This window comes from Cyprinus carpio, chromosome B1, assembly GCF_018340385.1.
Source record: "Cyprinus carpio isolate SPL01 chromosome B1, ASM1834038v1, whole genome shotgun sequence".
Classification (NCBI taxonomy): domain Eukaryota; kingdom Metazoa; phylum Chordata; class Actinopteri; order Cypriniformes; family Cyprinidae; genus Cyprinus; species Cyprinus carpio.
In genome coordinates this window covers 39,142,903-39,165,922 of record NC_056597.1, presented here as the reverse complement: position 1 = coordinate 39,165,922, position 23,020 = coordinate 39,142,903, and the positions used below count along the sequence as shown (strand labels likewise).

The following is a 23,020-nucleotide window of genomic DNA, read 5'->3' as shown; positions in this document are numbered from 1 at the left end:
GACCTGGACATTTTAAGAGGAATGAAGACTATCTTCCCTGTCATGCTCCATAGGTCAAGAGTGAAGTATTCCAACTAAAGCAGAAAAAAAGGAAATTGTAAAATCTGTCATGCCTTGTATGTGTAATTATAGATAGATCGGATGTGCAGATAGTTCACATGGAAAGGGAAAAAAACACAGTACAGATTAGCTGAATAAAAATATTGATTTTCCACCTGAGTTGCATCTAGAGGCAAAAAGGACTTATTATCTAGATGTTGGAACAAACAGAGAGGTAAGTCCATGTGAGTGGTCACTTCTGTAGTTGCATGCATGCTGAGCACACTGTGATTTTATCTGTATCCACTTACATGTAAACACAGACTCACACGTACACGTGCACAGACATGGAGTATGCAGATCAGAGCTTTTCCGGCTGGCTGCATCAGCTCTCCCATGCTGCCTGTGTGCATTGATGCTGGAAATGATAGCTCCATTGCTCCTGTGTATTTGCAAAATCACCATATGTTCATCAGGATTTCTCCTGCACGGCCCCTGGCACAGCCGTTCATTTCCCTTCAGATACAGATCACATTATCAGCCAGCAGATCTGTGCATTCGGCTGATGTTATGGGAGATTTGGGAAGATATATGTTCGTCCTTGAGTTGCAACCAAATATTGCTTATACCATATTTTTTTTTATGCCACATAAAATAAACTCAATTAAATCAAAAAAAACTAACATGTCCAGGTAATATTTAACCCTAAAAACTAAACTAAACTTATGTAAACTCAAGTAAACTAATCTTATCTAAACTAAACTAATATATATATATATATATATATATATATATATATATATATATATTATATATATATATATATATATATATTAATTAACTTACATATTTACACATCGTGATAGTACGGTATGTATTATACTACCTTAAATTTCTGCTAATTCAAAATGATACATTATACATTTTTTGCATAATGAAGAATTCAGAAGAACTGGGGCAGAAAAAAACAATACATTACATGGAAAACAATAAAAAAAATTAAATGGAAAAAGTAGACCTACTGTTAAATTTTCTTTCAAGGCATTTCCATTAACCCTGGATTTTTTTTTTTTTTCTTTATTTTTTTTTTTTTACATTATACACTTAATGTTTTGCAATTATTTATATTTAAATTTACATTTATTTTATATTTAAATTTATATTTATATTTAAATTCATGCTTTTTGCAGATTATTTTATTCTACAATAAAAAAGAATGCATATTCTGGTTATCAAACCCATTGCCCAATTAACTCAAATACTCTTAACCAACATTAAAACACAATAAAACAATAAAAAATCAAAAAAATACACAATTAGCTCACATGAATATCATATAAATAATTCATACATTATTCAAGATATTTGAATCAAGCTTTTACATAATCTATTTTGAGGAAGCATTACTGATGATTTGGGTGCACATCTAGGTCACATCTTTGTCTATTTTTTTACAACACACTTCATTTTTTTCTGATCTGATGTATTCTGACATTCACCACACAATACTGAAAGGTGGCAAATTTACTCCACAAAAAAATCTGTAAAACTTACGGTTAAAAAAACAAAAAAAAAAAAACAGCATCTGTGGTTGCCAGAACTTCTATGCAAAAAAGGTAAGTTTTACAGACTGAACATTACAGTTGATTTAACAACATAAGACATAAAAATAATAATAATAAATAAATAAATAAATAAAAATTTGAGGGTTAATGGAAATACCTTGAAGAAAATTAACAGTAGGCCTACGTTTTCCTTTTTTTTTTTTATTGTTTTCCATGTAACTAATCTACATAAGTGCAAAGAAAGAAATGTAAGCTGTCATCCAAAATTAATAGAATGTCAATATATGGTTTTCAACTGAAATAAGATGTCTAGTTCTTTTTCTCTTCTAAAAACATACAACAGTATTTTACTTAAGATTCTTCTAAATATTCATGATTATGTAAATTAGTCCCTGTCCACACTCAGTCACACCAGCTCAGACTACCTGCTTCACTTTCACTGTCAACTGTAGTAAACACTGCCTGGCAATATTGAATTAATGCAACCTTATATGTTTAAACCAGAAACTGATTCAGAAGAAGAGAAAGAGCTAATTATACAGGGTCGTCTACAAGTTGATGTGTCAGAATGGTAATGTATTTTATGCATCGCTCTCTACAACACTAGACACATAACAGTAATTGATATCATTAGCCTTTGGCTTGGTTTTGACATTATCAAACAGTTAATAATGAGTTGCTAATGTTATACAAACCATGTTTCCATTCACCATCTCAGACAGATACCTTAAAAAAAATCTACTTTCTCAAGCAGAAACACTTTGAACATTAGATGATGATATGAAAACCCCCTCCTCACAAGTTGACGGGATTGGTTGTTTGTGATTGCAGGAAACAGGCTGTTTTAAACCACATTTTTGAGCCGCATGTTTTTTATGGAAGCATGTATCTGCAACTGAATTAAATAATAATAATAATAATAATAATATAATAATAATTTATTGCAACTTTTTATCTCACAATTCTGACTTTTTCTCGCAGTTACTAGTTTATATTAGGACTGGACAATATATCGAACGATATGATCATGCGCATCTCATCAGTAAAGCCGGTTCCATGATTAGCAGTAAATCCCCATCACCTGCTTTCAAATGGAGCTGCAGTTAATACACAGAAAACTACTTCTCTGTGTATTAACTGCAGCTCCATAGTTCATTATCAAAGGCGATTCATCTTCAATAATGAACTCGATATAGCGTAGCTTGTCAGTAAACTACGGCTCTGTGTATTAACTGCAGCTCCAATTTGAAAGCAGGTGATGGGGATTTACCGCTAATCATGGAACCGGCTTTACTGACGAGATGCGCATGATCATATCGTTCGATATATTGTCCAGCCCTAGTTTATATCTTGCAATTCTGACTTTTTTTCTCAGAATTGTGATATTAACTTGCAATTCTGAGAACATAGTTTCTTTCCCCCTCAGAATAAGGGCTTTATAACTCACAATTGTGAGTTTATATCTCGAAATTGCAAGATACAAACTCACATTTGCGAGAAAAAAAGTCAGAATTGCAACATACAAACTTGCATTTGTGAGAAATAAAGTTAGAATTGCGAGATACAAACTCAGATTTGTGAGAAAAAAGTCAGAATTTTGAGAAAAAAAAGTCAGAATTGCGAGATACAAACATATTTGCAAGAAAAAGTCAGAACTGCAAGATATAAACTCACATTTGATAGAAAAAAGTTTTTTTTAATTTCTCACAATTGCGAGTTTATATCTCGCTATTCTGACTTTATAACTCGCAATTGCGAGTTAAAATCTTACAATTCTGAGAAATGTGAGTTTGTATTATGCAATTCTGAGAAAAAACGTCAGAATTGCAAGACGTAAACTCACAATTACCTTTTCTTTTTTTTTTTTTTCAGAGAGGGAAACAGGCTTCCATAGACTTTGATACACTGCCGTTTTAAAGAGAAATTTGTAAGCAATGGTGTTGAATATGATGAATCTGTTAATGGTTTGTCTTTAAAGGGGTCATCGGATTCCCATTTTCCACAAGTTGATATGATTCTTTAGGGTCTTAATGAAAAGTCTTTTTCAATGGTAGTGTAAAACAACACCCTTTTTAACTTGTCAAAAACAGCTCTGTTCACACTGACCACACTTGCTACTCATCCCTTTAAATGCTAATGAGCTCTACTCACCCTGCCCCTCTCTTTCGTGGTGTGACGAGCCGTTCTCATGAGACTGTAAACTTTAGCCACATTTAGCTGTGGAACTTGCTAACTAGCACATTATTAGAAAAGGCGATATGCAAAGATTCATAAAAAAAAAAAAAAAAAAAAAACTTATAGCCTACTCACTTCTTCTGTAGGTGAAGCTGGATCACGAATGATTTGCGCGAACATAGATGCATTTAGGTAGATCAAGGGCACATTTCCATCAAAAACAAAAGTAATCCACTGCGTCTTCAGCGGTTCAGATGTGGGGAGTAAATGATGTCTGCTATGTTCATTATTACATCCAAAAACAAAACAAAGGGCAAATTAATTGTAATTTAATAACAAAAGTAACCTAATATTAATAACAGTCCTAATAAGAAGAAGAATGTAACATGCTTACATTAATTGGAAATGCTAAATCCTCTTAATATTGCCAATATTTGATGCTTTTGACAATATCTCTGGCAATAATCGACACGTTACGACAACTGCCCCAACATGGGACAGTATCACAGGCTTCTTCAGCCCCAAACCAGCACTAACCATTGTAATTCATCCTTGCTTTGTGCTAGTTTTTCAACAGGAATAGCAGTACCTCTTAAAACAGAGTGATACCAGTCAGTTTTGTCACTGAAGCACTATCTGAAGGTCAGGAATTGGTTAACCTGCCTTTCTCTAGCCCTTAAGTCTGTCATATCCCATGCCATGGGAGGGAGGGAAGGAGGGAGGGGGATCAGACAACCCAGTGGCTTTTGAGCCCATGTTGACAACTCAGGACTCTTTGAGTGCCTGGGAAGTTCATGAATATTGCATTTGTTGCATCAATGCGACAGTGACACAGAAGAACTGACATTTCTGAAACAAACGCCTCGATGTGTCTCGTCTAGGTTGGATTTTTTTTTTTCGAGCCACTCGTCTTGACTGGCCAACATGAAATAGGGCCGCTTTGGTAAAATTTGGTGACGCTGAACTCAATTTGTGTGTTAAATTCTAATGAAGCATATTACAACATACCAATTGAAGACAGCGAAAGAACCTCAAGCCACGAGCCTCACCACTAAAGAGCCAAAATTGCCATCTGCTCCCAGAATGCTTTGCTGTGGTTATTGTTTTGTTGCCATTTCTGCTGTATGTGGTGCTAGACATAAAAGCTTTGAACCGACTAAATCTGTAGTAGTTGTCTGCATTCTGAGTCTTGCCACATGCTACTTCTTTCTCTTTCCATTTCTTATAAACCTTGTGATTATGGGGAGCTCAGCTAAATGACTTTCTTCTTGTGAAAGCACAGCACAGAACTCAAACTTTCACTCCACCAGCACCGGCTGACTTTTTACTTGCCTTGAAAACCGGTCTCAGGAGCATGTAAGAGAAAAAGCAGCCTGAGCGACGCCATCAGAAAAAGGAGCCATTTTAACAGCTCAGCGGGTGTAGAAAATGGGACGCTTGCAAAAAAAGGACCATCACAACTCTTACTGAGATATGAGAACACAGACACATCGCCGCACAATGCGTCTGCCCGTTCAGCTCCAAGCTGCACACTCCCCCTAGTGAGCATGTAAGCTAATGCCTCAGGATGTGTCTGTGGGCTACCACACACACACACACACCTCCCAAAAAAGCCCAACAAGTGTGTTTGTGAGAGCACAGGTCCTCAGGAAGCATTCTGAACAGGTTGAGAAATAATAACGACTCCCTTTCCCATCGTAGCTTTAACAAGCACACTGTGAGTAACTTGTAATCTCTCTAACTTACGGTTCTACTCTGTGAGAATGTAAGGAAAGTTAGGCAAATAATTATGAGAATAAGTAAAAGACACAAAATCACTGAAATACTGCAGAATGCTGTACTTACATATCCCTGAAAATAAATACAGTAAACATAAAAAATAACCATCATTATACATCATAATTATAAATCACATTTAATATATCTTTGATGATAGATACAGTATATTTAATATACAGACTTTAAATCATATTTGTTTTTATTTTAAATATCAATCTCATCAATGCCATATGGACAGTACTAAACTGTAGAAACAATCGCATCACCGAATTAAGAATCTCTAATGCATTAAAATCTTTATTTTTTGACAAAAATGTAATTAATATCATACAATATTATCAGGGTTGGAACAGTTTTCTCTTTTAATAATATTTTAAAATGTAATAAGATTGTTTTGTGGAAAAAAATGATATTACTGTCCCTGAATTCTTGAATAGTAGAAATGAAGCATTACTTGAACTGTCACTTGAATCAGCAGTGTAATAGAATAAAAATTAAGTGTAAATTAAATGAAAAAGTTGTGCACGTGTGAAAGGTTGGAAGTGAAGAACCGCCTGTCTGTATTTGTGTGTCTATGTTATGTGCACACCAATGACCCACAATATCTCAAGAGGTCATCTTTTGGCTCATTGGCATGTACATAACACAGAGACACACACAAATGCCCATACCGAAGAAAAAAAAAACAGATCTGACCTCTTGTGCCAGTCACGCACACATAATATGAACTCTCTCCACTGCTGGAGATACAGAGATGCTTCGTTTCAGCTAAGCTCAGGATCAACCTCTGCTCAAAAGTGAAACACAGACTTATTTTCACACTCGCATAAAGAAAGATCTAAAGGTCTAGGGAAGTCCAGGTTTACTTAGTTCCTTAGACATAAGTATAACCAAACACACATATTCAATTTATGTAAAACAGCAGTTTTGACCTTTTTGATATCTCCTTTTATGTTCCTATATAGAAAAGGATATACAAGGGTGGGTAAATAATTCATTGTAAAAATCTATGGAAGGTGCAACCTGACTAGCAAAGCAAACAGCTGTTTATATACAGTTACCATTGTGATTGCAGAAATTATGTAAATTTGCTTATTTGCTAAAGCTTCTCAAACTTTAGCTCAATATCACATTTTTCCTAAATGAAGTCACCTATACTGCGAACAGCAAAAATGGCCTATTGTTCTGTAATATGCTCAAATTAAAATGAATGAGAAGGGAGGGTGAAAAATTAAAAATTTAATGGTTTCCAGTGAAATCAAAGGCGGTATCCTCAGCACTGAATAATAAGTAGTAATATGAACTTTATACTAGAAAAGCGGAAAATTATGCGCTTTGAAAGATTTATAAAGCTGGCTATTTGCATACTTGCACACTTCCATTGTATTCTAATAAGACAGGCCATCTAGGTATTCATATTAAAATATATTAAATCTGAGCCAGAAGAGGTCGGGTTCTGCTATACCCCTCGCATAAGCAGTAAATATTAATTGACCTCTAATCTTGATAATGCACACTATGTGAATATGTATTCATTAAACTTACCCTCATGTTGTTCCAAATCTGTGACTTTCTTCTGTGAAACATATAAAGTAGTAACAATTCAGTGGAAGTCAATAGTAACCAAAACTGTTAGTTACCTTTTTCCGCAGAAGAATGTTTTACAGGTTTGGAAGGAAAAAAAATGTAAATTAAAAAGCAATGTGGCTTACATGGGAGGGTTGCAAGAAAAAAAGCCACTCCTCAAGAAAAGCCACATTCAGTCATGACTGAGCTTTGCCAAAACACACCTTGACGATAAAAATTAATAATATACCAAAAACAAAAAACAATACCTCAACAACAAACAAAATACACCTCAACAAACAAAAAACAACCAACCAAAAAAAAAACACCAAACCCAAAACTAACCACAGTGGTTGAAGGAGAAAAAGGTAAATGTCCTTGCATGGTCTAGTCAGAGCCCAGACTGAAACCCCATTGACAATCTGTGGAATGACTTGAAGACTGCAGTCCACAAACGCTCACCATCAAATTTAATTGAACTTGAGCAGTTCTACAAAGATGAGTGGGCAAATATTGCAAAGTCTAGATGTGCAAAGTTAGTAGAGACAGAGACATATCCCAACAGACTAAAGGCAGTAATTAAAGCAAAAGGTGGTTCAACAAAATACTGACACATGTAACACCTGTATAACACGTATAATTATTATATATTATTTTGAGTTGCTCTTTTCCATAAACAAAAACCAGACCAGAACCTGTCAAGCTCCAAAGAGGACATACAAGTAGTCAATTTGTCTTAGGTACTATAAGTCAAAAAAAAAACATCTTTGACTTCTGCTATCAGAATCACCAATACTACAAAAATCAATATTAATTTTCACTGAATGGGGAAAAAGCAGCTTGGACTTCTGCTGGCATGATCTCCTTTTGTACTTTACAGAAAAATCATCATTTATAATAAAAAATCAAAAAATAAAAAAAAATAAATCATAAAATACATTACTCACAGCCAAAAAATATTGTAACGAATCAAGTCCAAACCCTCTAATCTTGGCCTTGACAGGCTAACAGTGAGGTAAGGCTCAAATAAAACATGCTCTTAAGATAATTAAAATCGCAGTGGTTCCAAGCATGCCTCAGAAATGCAAATAGGTCAGTATGTTTTAATTAACCACTTTTCATCAACCTTTTAACTTGAAATCTTGTTCACTACTGAACAATGTCTGAAGTGCAAAGTTCTCCCAAACTGATCCGCCCTGCTGCGACAAGATTGTTAGATACTATAAGATCTGCAAACCTCACTTTAAGCCACAGTAGCCGTCTCATTTGGACAAGATGACACACATGGAAGCAGGCAGGAGGGATTCAAAGGTTTGGGCACATAGCAAATGTATTTTAAATGCTTTTTATGAACTTTTAATGGCATTCTGAGACGCTGAACTCAAATGACAGTGTAGAGAACTAAGACTAACAGTGTGATGGTAAAGAGACAAAACTGTGTTAGCCAACCAGGGAATATTACAGCGTACTACAGCCATCGAGAAACACACATTCATTTGGATATATTGAAGATATATAAAAAATTTATATATATACAGTATACATTTTTAAACAGGTCCACTTGCATTCAACAAAGCTCCCACTGTTAATTTTGTTTCATTTTCACATGTTGCAGTGCAATGTGTTTTTGGACAGAGCTCGGTAAATACGGATCAGACACTTTAATTCACTCTTTCACAGTCTTCCCTTTGGCAAACATACTCAGGATCGTCATAGCAACAACCATGGTGAACAATCATAGCGCTATTCATTGACTGTGTTTAACTGGCAGAACAATATAACACAGCTATACATGTATCTAAACATGCCTGTGTGTTGCTATCCCTGGCCTTTTGAGAGTCTAGGCAAACAAAAGTGCTTTCTTCTCCCTTGTTCTTGCTATCTCACACTTACATCTTTGTTTTGGCACCTCTTTCATTCATCTATGTATTTCTCTTGCACACTCTCTTGCTGTATAGCTGTCTTTCTGTCTCTCTTCTTTGAATTCGGAGTCTCAGAGTTTAGATGAGATTGGAAACTTCCAGGTGCACATGGACAGTCAGACAAGTAATAAGGGCTGAAAGCAATTTCCTCCCTGCTTTATCGAACTCTGAGAGATGGGCAATAACCACATAGTAAGCCCTGACTCTCTTGTTTATTATTTATATCGAGTTGATTAGGATCCACGAATGTGTCGGCGAGGAGCCGTTGTTTGCAGGGAGAAACATTCACTTTATATACTGTATGAGGGCCTGATGTATTTATCCATCTGCTTGCATGCAAAATTGTTTGGATGAAGACCCTGCTGCTACTGTTACTGGACAAGCTGTTGAAATACTGCCAAATAAGCCAAATTAGTGTACAATGAACCCTCATGCACGTCATCATTATAAAACAACACTAATGACAGTGTAAAACATACACTACAAAGTGAAACTTTCAGTAATTTGACATAAGTGTCAAAACAACAACTTGATTGTTCACTTGCATTTTTTTCCTGATAACAGCAAAAAGAACTTCAGATAAGAGTATCAGATAAGACAAGATTATCTGATCAGATAAGAGCAATGCATCATTTGAAACTGTAAAAGGTCTACTTTGTTTGTACAGTATACACTTGCAATAATCAACAAAACTTTGCGCAAAATAAAAAAAAACAAAACAAATACGGTAGAATTCTGAAATTCGTCACTAAAATTAACAAGAACTCAGCGAATACTTGACACACAGACATGAGAAATAAGAAAGCTTGAAGTCAGTCATGTCGAAAATAAACATTCTCTGATAAAGTAATCCATTTGAAACCAACGCGAGGCACAGTCTTTCCCATCTGAGCTCATTATCTGAAAAAATCATCCATATGAGACACGCGAACATGTAAATGCTCACATAACTTCCATTAACAAAACGTTAAGATTTATCAAGTAGGCTACTTTTCATTTTTGGAAGAAGACACACTGCGAGGAATTAGCCTTGCATTTACTTTAGAAGAAGAACGCGATGTGACGCACAGCTTAAATTCAGCGGAGAATCATTCGGATGAATCATTTATTATTACTTACATTAGTTTTATTGTGACATAAACTTGTACACATTTACTAGTTGAACTTTTCCCAAACTATAATGGCAGACAAAAATATGTGAAATTGAGTGCAACATTTTTGAAATTTGAAATATTCATTGCATCTACTGTATTATGGTGTACGACTTGTCTGCATTTTAGCTCGCATTCTCCGGTGATTTATGAAAGGGCATGCTGACACTTAAAACATAATTTTAAAATGCATTTTACTTCTTCTCTTCTCTTTACCTCCTCTCTTGTTTTTTTTTTTTTTCTTACCACTGCATTTATAACTTAAATAACAATTTTATTGGCAATAGTAACTGTAATCAAATGACATAAATGTATTAAAATGTAACGCATTACTGTGTTATCAGGAAAAGTAATTAGAATACAGTTACTGTGTAAAGCGTTACACTTATACCCAACTCCAAACCAAATCTCCAGCTGCTCTCATGAGAACCAGACCGAAAAAGTAAAAAAAAAAAAAACTACCTTTACTTTTTGGTTTAACACTTCTGTCTTTTAAACAGACACAACTAAAATGGGAGCTCCATTGCAAAGGTGTTGGTGTTCTCATCACTGTCAGAAAATGGGAGCTCCATTGCAAAGGTGTTGGTGTTCTCATCACTGTCAAAATAAAAGTTTGACTTCCAACACAGCAGACAAACAGAAAAGCTTATCTGTTGATGCCAATAACTGAGAAAATACCAAAAATTTACCAATATATCAGTTGACCACTAATTGTATGGAGAGTGAAAATTGTCTTGTTGGAGAGAAGTGGCTGAAAAATAAAAGGACTTGAAACCAAAGTCACTTCAGAAGGGAAGGTTACATTTCTGTGAAAGATTATGATAAACATTTGTTTTCCCTTTAGAATGATGTTAACCAATAAAAAGTTCATAATAAGTCCAAGAATACAATTTCAAGTTTTAAATCTTGCGTTCATGTTATAATTTTGGAACCCCATCACATTAAAACAAAATATACATATTTAATCTTATAAAAAAAAAAAAAAAAGTTTTTCTCATCCTGGAAAACATACGAAAATATTGATGACAATTTTAGTAGACTTTGTTGCCAATTAAATGCTCTCTAGAATTAGAGTGCACTTTCCACCTTAATTATAATTCCCACCTGCCACTTATCTAACTCTTTAACATCTAATTCACATGATCGTGAGCTTCAGAGTCATCAGCCTCCGATGTATTCAGATCTATGACCTAAGATCTACGAAAGTTTATATCTACACCATATGAAAACTCTTATCAAGTTCTAAACTGCAAAATGTGGACACTTAGACATTAAGGTAAAACAGATATTAACGTCATTCATTTCTGTATAGCTGCTTTGATTCAATATGTATTTTGAAAAGTGCTAAACATATACATTTGGCTTGACTATTCGAGGGTGCCATTCTATTCAAGCCAAAATCATTCAGAAGAGCCCTGCTGTAATCCATGCCCTGGCCTATCTCCAAAACCTCCAAAAGCTGTCAACTGTTGTGTTTCCAGGCTGTGATAAAAACCTTTCTGGCTGTTAAAAGCATTGCCGTATTACATGCAACTTCCTGCTTCAAAAGCTGCTACATTAATACAGGGAAGAAAAGTGATTGAGCATATTTTAGTGTCAATGCTATCATGAGGATTTTTTTATGTGTATATCTTTTTTTTTTTTTTTTTTTTTGCACAGTGATGACCTAGAGCGTAGCATATGTGTTATAGATTTGAATTCTGCATACAAGTTGTGAGAGTACTGTAATACCTACTGATCTTGTTTAGTAAAACTAAACACAGAGGCTAAATAAGCCAAAGAGGGTGACACCATAAACACTAGCATATAGACAAGTTAATTGGAAGTACAGTATAGGTCAAAGATGAATAAAATTAATTAAGAGATATCGATTCCTGGTTGCAAAATCTACAGAGGCCAGTGTTGCCATAGTGATACCACCACTCAGCAATCTTTTGACACAGTTCTAGAATCTTTACCAAATGCATTTCACAAAATACAGAAAGACCACACAACAGTACACACAGCTCTTCTTTTAGACCCTGACACGGCTCAAAACACAGATAAGTGCCTGAACCCCGCCACAAGATTTTGCTCTGCTGAACCCTTAAACTCAGCCTATTTTCACTGGCATCTGCAGACACCTAAGCTCACATATACAGACAGTTTTAAAGAACAAGAGCCTTTAAAAAATCATCTACATTTTCTATTCAGCTCCTCTTCAGTCTCCATTAGGACTTCCAAAACGGTTACAAAAGCATTAAATGTTAAAACTCAGTTCAACACCATGGAATATTGACAGATAAACACTTTTATGCTTCACACTTTACCTCACCATGTCATTTCAGCAAGATCAAACAGGCCATTCTATGAAACAAATGCCTTTTATACCAAGTTAAATTACATGCATTAAATTAATATTTATGATATTGGCTGATATTTTTATTTCAAATAAATGCTTCAAATAAACTTTCCATTTATCAAAGAATCCTGAACAAATGTATCAGTTTCCACAAGAATATAAGCAGCAAATCAGTTTTCAACATTGATAATAACAATAAATGTTTCTTTAGCAGCAAATCAGCATATTAGAATGATTTCTGAAGCATCATGTGACACTGAAGACTGAAGCAATTGATGCTAAAAATTCAGCTTTGTCATCACATGAATAAATTGTATTTTAAAACAATTAAATTGTAATGCTTGATTTATATATATATATATATATATATATATATATATATAATATACATATACGGGCAAAATTATTGTATTTTTGATCAACCTTGGTGAGAAATAAGATACTTATTTGCCTGTAAAACACTGTAATGCACTGTAAAAGTTGGCATTGGCTATTCATTGTCCATCCAGCATTATATTTACAGAGCATAAGTAACGGGCAAAACTTATTTTGTAGAATGACCCAAAAGCTGAAGAACCTCAGTTTGAGTATAATTTATTTAAGGGCAGAATTCGATATTCCTTGGCAAAGCATCTCTTTTTTTCTCTCTCTTTTTTCTCTCTATGTATACAAAGAAAACATTGGCCAGATCCAGCAAACTATCACATCAGCAAATTATACACATAATCCTTCTGAATAAGAGAAACCATACACTCAACTTGTTTTGTATGCAGTGTTTTGGGCCAGCAAAGAATGAGACTTACCAGGGAGTCAACAGTGAAGCTGTCAAAAACAGTAATAATGTTAATGTAGCATATTTTGATTTTAGCCAGTGAAGATAAGCAAGCAGATTAGTTTTAATTAGTCAGAGTGCGGATAGACCGCTGGTTCTAGGGAGGAATCTGTCAGTATTAGTCTACATCACGAGAAGCTGCAAATGAACACGAAACACACACACACACACACACACACACACACACACACACACACACATGAAGACTCTCTCAAGCTGACTGTGAGTGTGTAGCCAGTCCACAGTCATGTCTTATTCATCCATCTTTTCCCCTGATTAAAGTGTGTGGGAGAGACACTTTCAGGGCACACATACTTTCCCTAAAAGAAGCTACAACCACGATGAACTCTTCGGCCGCATTTACGTTCCCAATCAATTCCGATTTCTTTATTAGGCATCTGGTGCTGCCCAGATCCTGTTGTTTTGCAGTTTACAAGCATGCATTTGTGAGATTGAATGTTTTAGCAAAACTTTCAAATGGCTCTAAATGCGATATGCACTGTATCTGACCTACATTTTTACACTTTATCCAATTCTTGTCATAATCTGGGATTTTTCCATCATCGCCAAATGACAGACAGGCTACAAAAAAGCAACACATACAGTCATGGGCAAAAATATGGGCACCCTTGGTAAATATGATCAAAGGAGGCTGTGAAAATTAATCTGCATTGTTAATCCTTTTGATCTTTTATTTAAAAAAAAAATTCACAAAAATCTAACCTTTCATTGGATAATAAGAATTTAAAATGGGGGGAATATCATTATGAAATAAATGTTTTCCTCTAATACACATTGACCACAATTAACGGCACCCTTTTATTGAATTCTTTTTTAAACCTCCATTTGCCAGTTTAACAGCTCTAAATTTTCTCCTATAATGCCTGATGAGGTTAGAGAACACCTGACAAGAGACAATTTAGAGACAATTACAATCAGAGACAATTCCTTCATCCAGAATCATTTCAGACCCTTCAGATTCCCAGCTCCATGTTGGTGCTTCTTCTCTTCAGTTCACCACACTCATTTTCTATAGGGTTCAGGTCAGAGGACTGGAATGGCCATATCAGAAGCTTGGTTTTGTGCCCAGTGACCCATTTTTGTGTTGTTTTTGAGGTTTGTGTTTGGGTTATTGTACGGTCGGAAGATCCAAACATGGTCCATTATAAGATTTCTAACAAAGTCAGTCACTTACTGATTTTTTATCTGTTGGTATTTGATAGAATCAAAGATGCCATGTATCTAAACAAGATGTCCAGGACCTCCAGCAGAAATATAGGCCCACAACATAAAAAATACAGCAGTATATTTCATTGTACACATGGAGTACTTTTTATCCCTGTTTTAACCAAACCCACCTTGAGTGTTTTAGTTTCATCTGACCATAGAAGCCAGTCCCGTTTGAAGTTCCAGTCGTGTCTGATAAATTAATATGCTGGAGTTTTGAGCTATGAGAATTTTTCTTGAAACCCTCCTAAACAACATGTGGTGTAGGTTTGCTGTTTGACAATTTTTTTTAAGTTTTCTGACCCCCGAGACTCAACTATTTTCTGCAATTCTCCAGCTGTGGTCCTTGGAGAGTCTTTAGCCACTCAAACTGACCTCCTCACCATCCATTAGGACGATATAAACACACGTCCTCTTCCAGGCAGTTTCGTAACATTTTCTGTTGATTGGAAAATCTTAATTATTGCCCTGATGGTGGAAATGGGAATTATCACTGCTCTAGCTCTTTTCTTAAAGCCAGTTCACTAATTTGTGAAGCTCAATTATCTTTTGCTGCACATCAGAAATATATTCTTTGGTTTTTCTCATCGTGATGGATGATTTAAGGGCATTTGGGCATTGTTTTCCCTCCTATTTATATTTCTGTGAAACAGGAAGCCTTGGATGTATAATTTCATGTTCATAATCACCCTGGAGTGCTCAAAATTGTGAATATGAATGGGAATATACTTCAGAGATATTTTTGTAGGGGTGCCAATAATTGTGTCTAACGTGTATTTGAGAAAAACATTTATTTCATAATTATGTTTCCCTCCATTTTAAATTCTTATTATCCAATGAAAGGTTAGATTGAATTAGTATGAATTTTTCAAATAAAAGATCAAAAGGATTAACAATGCAGATTAATTTTCACAGCCTCCTTTGATCATATTTACCAAGGGTGCCCATATTTTTTCCCATGACTGTACACCCACATAGGGAAAACAAAGTAAATAAATAAACAAAAACTAATTGATTAATGAATAATAATAATTATACACACAGTAATAATACACAGACAGACATACACTCACAACTTTATACTTGTGTTACTTTAAAAACTAATTAATAATTATAATTTAAACATAATTACTTCATCAATTATAACTCTGAATCAAAGGTTCAGGACACAATTCTTGATTGTGCAGCCTAATTTAACCCCTCTGTACATTATAACACATCTTCCAGAACACCATTTCCTTCCACATGTATCAGATAGCACCACATTTTAAAGTAATTTCAAAGAGATGTGTATTTGATATCATAGAAGAGATTTTTAATTTATCTTGGAGCATAGACTGTCACTGCCAGTCCATGAGTGTGTGTGAGAGAGAGAGAAAGAGACTGCTGAGCAGCCCGGTGGGGAAAAAAAGTGTTTAACGCAACAGAGATGAAACCAAATCACATCTGACACTCTGTTATATCAGTGTAATTAACATAGGGGGACAGATAGATGCTGAGACACCCTTGTTGCTTGCTCTGATTCAGCGGCCAAGCGTGTGATTATGCCGGAGTGTTCACATCTCTAGTGTGCCCAGCCCTTCCACTAAACTCCCCAACAATGGAGATAATGGCTACATTTAGGTGGCTTGTAAACCACGATTCTGATCCAGCAGATGATGCTTTTTGTGATGAATGATGAGGTGTCTGATATGTTGATATGGTATGTGGCGCACAAAGCTCGAAGTGCTTAATATTAGGAAGATAAATGACATATACTGGATATAAGAGCTGAATTAACATTGCTTTATATTCTGAAATGTAAAATAAATATTTAATGAAATGAATATAAAACATCAATTTGTAAATGCACCGCTGTCCATGCATTTTTAGTGTTTTATACATAAGATAAGATACAGTAAGAAAATGAACAAAGAAAATATACAAATGAAATGAAATAAGCAGTGCTTTCATTTTTCCATGAAGGTCTACTAACATTAGCCTACTGTTCAGGTAAGTAACAGCCTACCAAAGAAATCTAAAAGTAATCAAATGTAAATGAACACTGCATAGTTTTCACTGTATGTATTGATAGATTAATGCTTATTAAAGCTATAACGTTATTCAGATTAAGAGCTGTGTGATTTTTTTTCTCTGCATTTTGTTGATACATAAAAATTGATTAACCAAACGCCAGTCTGTCACTTTAAGACAATATGTTGACACACATCGGATTTTCTCCCAACTTTTCTCGTCCACTTAAGACATAAACTGTGTTTAAGTAAATACTCTCCAAGCTGACCATTTTGACATATTTTGTGTGTATTTGATCATTTGGACGCGCCAGAAGCTCAAAGTGCACATTTATTGCGCACATTTCAGCCTGGGGAACAGCATCTCTTGTGCGGATTGTTTTTTTATCAAACATTTCCCACAATTTAGCAACAGTAAAGACGGCATTTTAGAACAACCACCGATTGTGCTGATTCTGACTTTAAGTTTGGGTTTTAGGGAGGAACGAATGCGCTCGGCTGTAAAGAGAAAGAAGTTGTGCTAGAAGAAACGCATCCTCAGAAGCCAAAATCGAAATTTAAAAAAAATAAAATTAGCTTAATAAAAGAGCCATAGGCCTAAATATTTAGTTGAATGTTTAGTTCTCTCTTCTATCATAATTAAACAGGGCTTTCATGTTGCATGTGCTGAAGCTCGGTGAATCTTGCTTCTGAATTGCAAATAGCAAAAATGCATCATAGACAACAGCTGGGATTTGCAAGATAACGTATATATAGCAACAATAAAATGTGTGTTTTCTTAATTTCTCCAGTACCGATAGCAGAATTGTTAACAACAGAGCTTATCGATACTCCCGTCTTTCATAATTTAGCCCTGGGACAGATTAAATACTGGGTTTCAGTACCCATCCCTACCAACAACACACTTCGCCTTTATATTTCCTCACTTATTTTCATTGTGTATCCTAAAAATAAGTCTGCTTTTACTTGGAAGTAGCTGAGCGTGATTTTATTCACAAATCATGGAAAGTCAGACAGGACTTGGTCTCCAAAGTCAATCCTGGAAATAAATCCCCTGACTATACCACCGGCTCTCAGCAGGAAGACCTCAGCTGCATAAAAAAGGGCCGGAAAACAAATGTTTAAACACTAATCGGTGTTTGGAGGGCATACTGCATTAGGATAGCTAAATTATTTATGACATTACATAGCCTCCTTTACTAGTAATTAGCATCCACACTAAATAAACAAAGTGCTTTACAGTGCATTAGTGGCACTAAATCATATTCAGGAGTGTGCAGGGTTGTTGATCATTTATCTTGCCATTCTTGAGGTATTGGTGACTAAATGTGTTTGGCTAGCTAACAGTGCCTAAAATATTGAAGTGCTCTTGAAAGTCAGCATCATCCATGTCTAAAAGAAACAACTTTACACAAGGATGAAAAGATAAATAGTTGCCATACCATATATATTAAAAAAACAAATATACACATTAAAACCCATACCAAAACAAATTAAAAAAAAACAAATATACACAAGGATGAAAAGATAAATAGTTGTATTTTGTATAAAAATAGTATTGTACTTTACGTCCACACATGTAGCAGAATGAAAATAGTTGGTCTTCGTGGATTGTAACACATTAAAAGGCTTAAATGTCATTTTTTTGAGCAACTGAATCCTTGCTGAAATGCTAACTTGATTTAAAAATTACTTTAAACCCGTACATTAAGTAGGGGCCAAATTCAAAATCATACGATATACACTATTTCGTCCCTCGATATATATATATTATGCGCATCTATATATACTATTCGTTCCCTAATATATATTAAAAAAAAACCACACGACTTATTAAACCGAGAAAACAATTGATTGCACAATAAAAGGCAAATAATTAAAAAACAAATAAACAGAATACAAAAATTCCAAAATAAAAAAAAAAAAATACCTACAAAACAGAACAAAAGAAAGATAACTAACAAAAAAAATACATCTCTGTCAATAATGTACCTTCCAAACAAGAACACTTAATTGCCATTAACTGAGCAAATGAGATATATCTCTGTCAATAATGGTGCCATTTCAACTTTTAAGAAGGTGAAACAAGTAAAAGAACAATCGAAGACAATGTCTTCATTCATGCCCAAAAAGTGTCTCCAACAAACACGACTCTAGTACATTTGAAGCCTCCCAACAAACTAAGACAGAAACCTGAAGGATGCACCTCGAAAATGTAAATAACTCCTTTATGAGCCAATATCGTTCAACAGAGGGTGGCAAATACTTCCAGGCAGGACTTCTGGAGCACATGTTCAGTTATAAAAAGACAAGAAGAACAGATGGTTTGACAGAGAAGTGAAGGAGGTCTTAGACGTGAAACTAGAACAGTCGTCAGCAACTCACAACGCTGTTTTCCCAATTCACACAGCAATCAAGATTCACACCATTCCCCGAGGTTACATATCAGAGAACATCCACTGTCCTTCAAACTGATGAAGCCATTCAGATGTAAAAACAACCAGATGGTCCTAAATAAATTCTAACTAGATATAGTGATAAATGCAGAACATAGCTAAGCACTAAACTAGATTACTGTTTGAAACGTCCTGTTTTAAACCAACAAACCAATGCCAAAATCATGCAGTTGACCACCATGTTTAGTGAATCGCATGAAAGCGCAAATGAAACAGCCCACCTCTTCAGGGAAACGCTATTTGACAAAGCTCATTTACCGCTTGTATTTTATACTTAGACTTTCAGTGAGGTGTTTCAAAGAGATCCTTGGAGCATATGACAACAGGGTCTATAAGAATGACCCAATCTCAGTGAAGCAGGACTACATCAGAAGCCATTGATGCATGCCAGGCTTACAACTTGAAACTTATGCAAATCTATTTTCCTTCTGAATGCATGACATCAAAAGCATGATGGGATATATGAATCATAAAATAAATAAATTACACTGAGCTTAAACCTCAAAACACCAGTGATAAGCTTCAGTGGACTGGATCCTCTTCTCCACCTAGTCAGAACATCTTTTGAAGCTAAAATATCTCTTAAAATGGTGTAACACATACATTATCAAATATTTAGACAAACGTATTCCTTATTATTACTTAAGTTTTCCAAATTTTAGAACAATACTGAAAGCCATAATAATATGATGACCAAAAGTTGTAAAATTGTATAATTTAGCTTCTGAAATCTCTCAGCCGACTTCACGAAGTGCATCTTGAGATATTTTTGAAACAGCATTGAAGGAATTCACATGTATGCTGGGGACAGTCCAATGTATCCATTATAAATAAATAAATACTAAGAAGAAATAATATAAAAATATAATTTTTATTGGGGGGGGGGTTGTTTTTTAACACATTTTCTAAGCATTACCTCTATAGTTATGGTTATGTTAATAAGCAAATTCAATCATGCATGTCTAAACGTTTATACTGGAAATGTATCACAGTGCCTACTGAATAACATAGCAAAGCATATCCTACATCCGAGCGATGATTGAAAACAGATAATTGCAAATATCGTAAAAAAGGTTTTGCATACATAACATTATTGTTAGGAAACATTGCTAGGAAATCAAATCACACACTCTGTCCTTGCACTCTTCATTCATCTCTCATAAAACTTCCAGCCAATGAAGACAAAGCTCTCCAGCAAGCATGCAAGCAGGGAAACACGCTTGAGTAGGCAGTCCCTGAACAGGACAAAATCTTTCAAAATGGCTGCCTCAGTCCGGAAGATAATTATAGGAGATTTACAGCTGCGGGGATGAGGGACGGGACTTGTGGTGGGCAGTAACCCTTGCCTAAAATTGCTGTGGCTGTTTTACTGACAGCTACTAAACAAGTTAATAAAGCTAGATGTAATATGTCTAGACAGGGCCTGAAAATGCTGGACTATCTGTTTTGATTTATTGTATTTTTTGTGCAAACAGGCACTAAGAAAGACAATAATGGATGAGGTGGAGTCTAATTCATATAGAGTCTAATTCATATAACTTCACCTCATACTGCTGGAGATATTATTTCACATATATAGAGGCCCATTTTAAACGAAAATGCACATACTGTAGAATCTGTAGTAGAAATATCGGCCACAATCCATTGCCTGTTGCTTCCAATTACCTCTCTAGGACAAATCTGCTAAAACCACTGGTCTAGAATCAGTTTTCCAAAGCCAAATAGAAACAATTACTAGAAGCAAAGTCATATGGAAAAATCTGCCTTCCTTTAGTCATCATACTGTTCACTTTTCATGAATAAAACATACATGCTTAAATTGTACCTAAAAGATTACCTGTTACTATGGTATTATTTCAATACCAGTGGTGCTTAGGTTGCTTACACATCATGCTTTGCATTTTATAATATAATATAATATAATATAATATAATATAATATAATAGCACAGATGCACAGCAACAAAACATAGCTTTAACATGAAAATCTGTTTGAAAACCACATTGAAAATCTGCCTTTCTTCTCTCTCGCACTCATATCTCTCTCACGCACACATATCTCATCAAACACCACCTGTCTGCAACAAAATCCAGACACCCAGGCAATACTCTGCAGACTTGCTTAAATGCAAGTCCTTAGTTCTGCTTAACTTAAGCATTTAAGGACAAGGTTATTTTTTGCCTATGTGCCTCTGTCTACAAAATCGACTAGATGGATCTCTGAATTATTGAAATGTGAAGTATTATAAAGTCTCCTATCTTGCCAATCCAAAAACACAGACAGCACTGCAGCCAAGATTCTCTAGCCAACAACCTGCTCTACAAGCAAATCATTTCATCGGAAAAAAATATACCGACAGTGCAGAAAGATACTGCATTAAAGGCATATTTGCAGACTTTGCCCAGCAGTCGATTTAACTAAGGCAATTTAGAAAGAAACTCCCAAAGGTGAATGGTTATTTACACTGAACATGTGGATTACATTCCAACTCAATGGAGAGATCCTATTGTGCTTGATCTCTCTGACAAACAGGTGGTTAACACTCTGAACAGGTGTTTTCTGTAAACCTTTAATTATCTCTGCTCAAAAGACTAAGCTGGTTTGCTGGTTTAAGAGGGTCTTCCCAAGCTGAAAAGTGCCAAAACCCATGTTAAACCAGCCTGATCAACTGGCTTAGAATGCGTTAAGGCTATGTTTTCAGCAGGGATGATAATTTCAGGACAGGTTGGGCAAATGCTCATTATAAACCCTATAGACTCGAAACTACATGTGCATGCCTTCACAGTGACAACAACTGAAGTTGACAAGAACCCTGAAAGCTTAACAAGTCAGCATGGACTAGATAACTGAATAGCATTATGGCAAAGAAGTACAGGATGTTGCGGACTTACACTGCTGTTTTTTCCAGTCCAGTACACGACTGCGTGGTTGTGCGCGGAGTCTCCAGCCAGAGCAAAAGTGCTGCTGGTCAGTTTGGGTTCGTCTGGTCTGGAATCGTGCTCATCGTCCCTGTTCCAGCGAACTTCGGCGCGTTTACTCTGTCCGTCCACCCGCAGACCGGAGGTCTTTCTCTGCTCCTCCGAGCGGGCATCAGCGCTCTGCAGAAACTCAGGCACGCTTCTTTTGACTCTCCCTAATGCGGCGTCCTCGGGTTCCAATTCGGATTCACTTTTCACATATTCATCCGAAAACAATTCTTCGTCTAAAGCGGACTCGGTGAAGTTCCCCAAAGGCGCGCGGGAGTTTATCTCCTCTGCGTTTCTTTCCAGTTCCGGCGCGATCCCTGGAAAACCATCCACCTCTCGTGCAGTGGGTACTCCAATATTCGGGTAAAGAACTGTGATCAGCTTGGGTTTCTTTTGATCCTCTCTCGGATATTTCCCAGAATCAGGCGGGTCACGCAGATGCTCATCCCCTGCGTAGTTCACTTGCATTGGCGACATACATGGCGCGCAACTTATATCTGCCTTTACATTTGGAAAAACATACCAGGAGGAAAGAATTAGCCAGGTAGAAAGAGTAAAGTGGGAGCCAGGGAATACAACCAGACGGGTCTCCATCGTTAGAAGAGATTTTGGGGAATGCTTCTCCCCTCCCACAGACTCTCAGACGCGCGGAAGCAACTCCAGCGAAGTGTCGGGTTTTAAAGAAGTGCTCCTCAGCTACACCGCTCACGTTCAGGGATGTGATGATGGAGTAAGGCAGCACATAGGGGAGGTACTGAATCCAAGCCAAGCCGCTGCTGCGTCTAGAGGGAGAGAGAGAGAGAGAGAGAGAGAGAGGGAGAGAGAGAGAGAGAGACTTGGGCATAACGACATCGTGCGTGTTACTACTGAAAGTCTTTTAATTTTATATCTAGCGAATTGCATTAAAATTAATACCTATTCAAGACATAAAAGCATTTTACTGTTTATGCTCAAATAAATCGGATCTTCCTTGGTTACCACGTTTCTAA

At 35.8% G+C, this 23,020-nt stretch overlaps 1 protein-coding gene across 1 annotated transcript in view; it reads right to left on the bottom strand.

Moving 5' to 3' along the window:
- Positions 1-22,798, bottom strand: part of LOC109091604 (VPS10 domain-containing receptor SorCS3) — a 190,182-nt gene extending 167,384 nt beyond the window's left edge. The window contains 1 exon segment of the mRNA XM_042716093.1: positions 21,957-22,798. Coding sequence (XP_042572027.1) covers positions 21,957-22,625 — 669 coding nt within the window. The 5' untranslated portion in view covers positions 22,626-22,798.
- Positions 22,799-23,020: the final 222 nt, after the last annotated feature.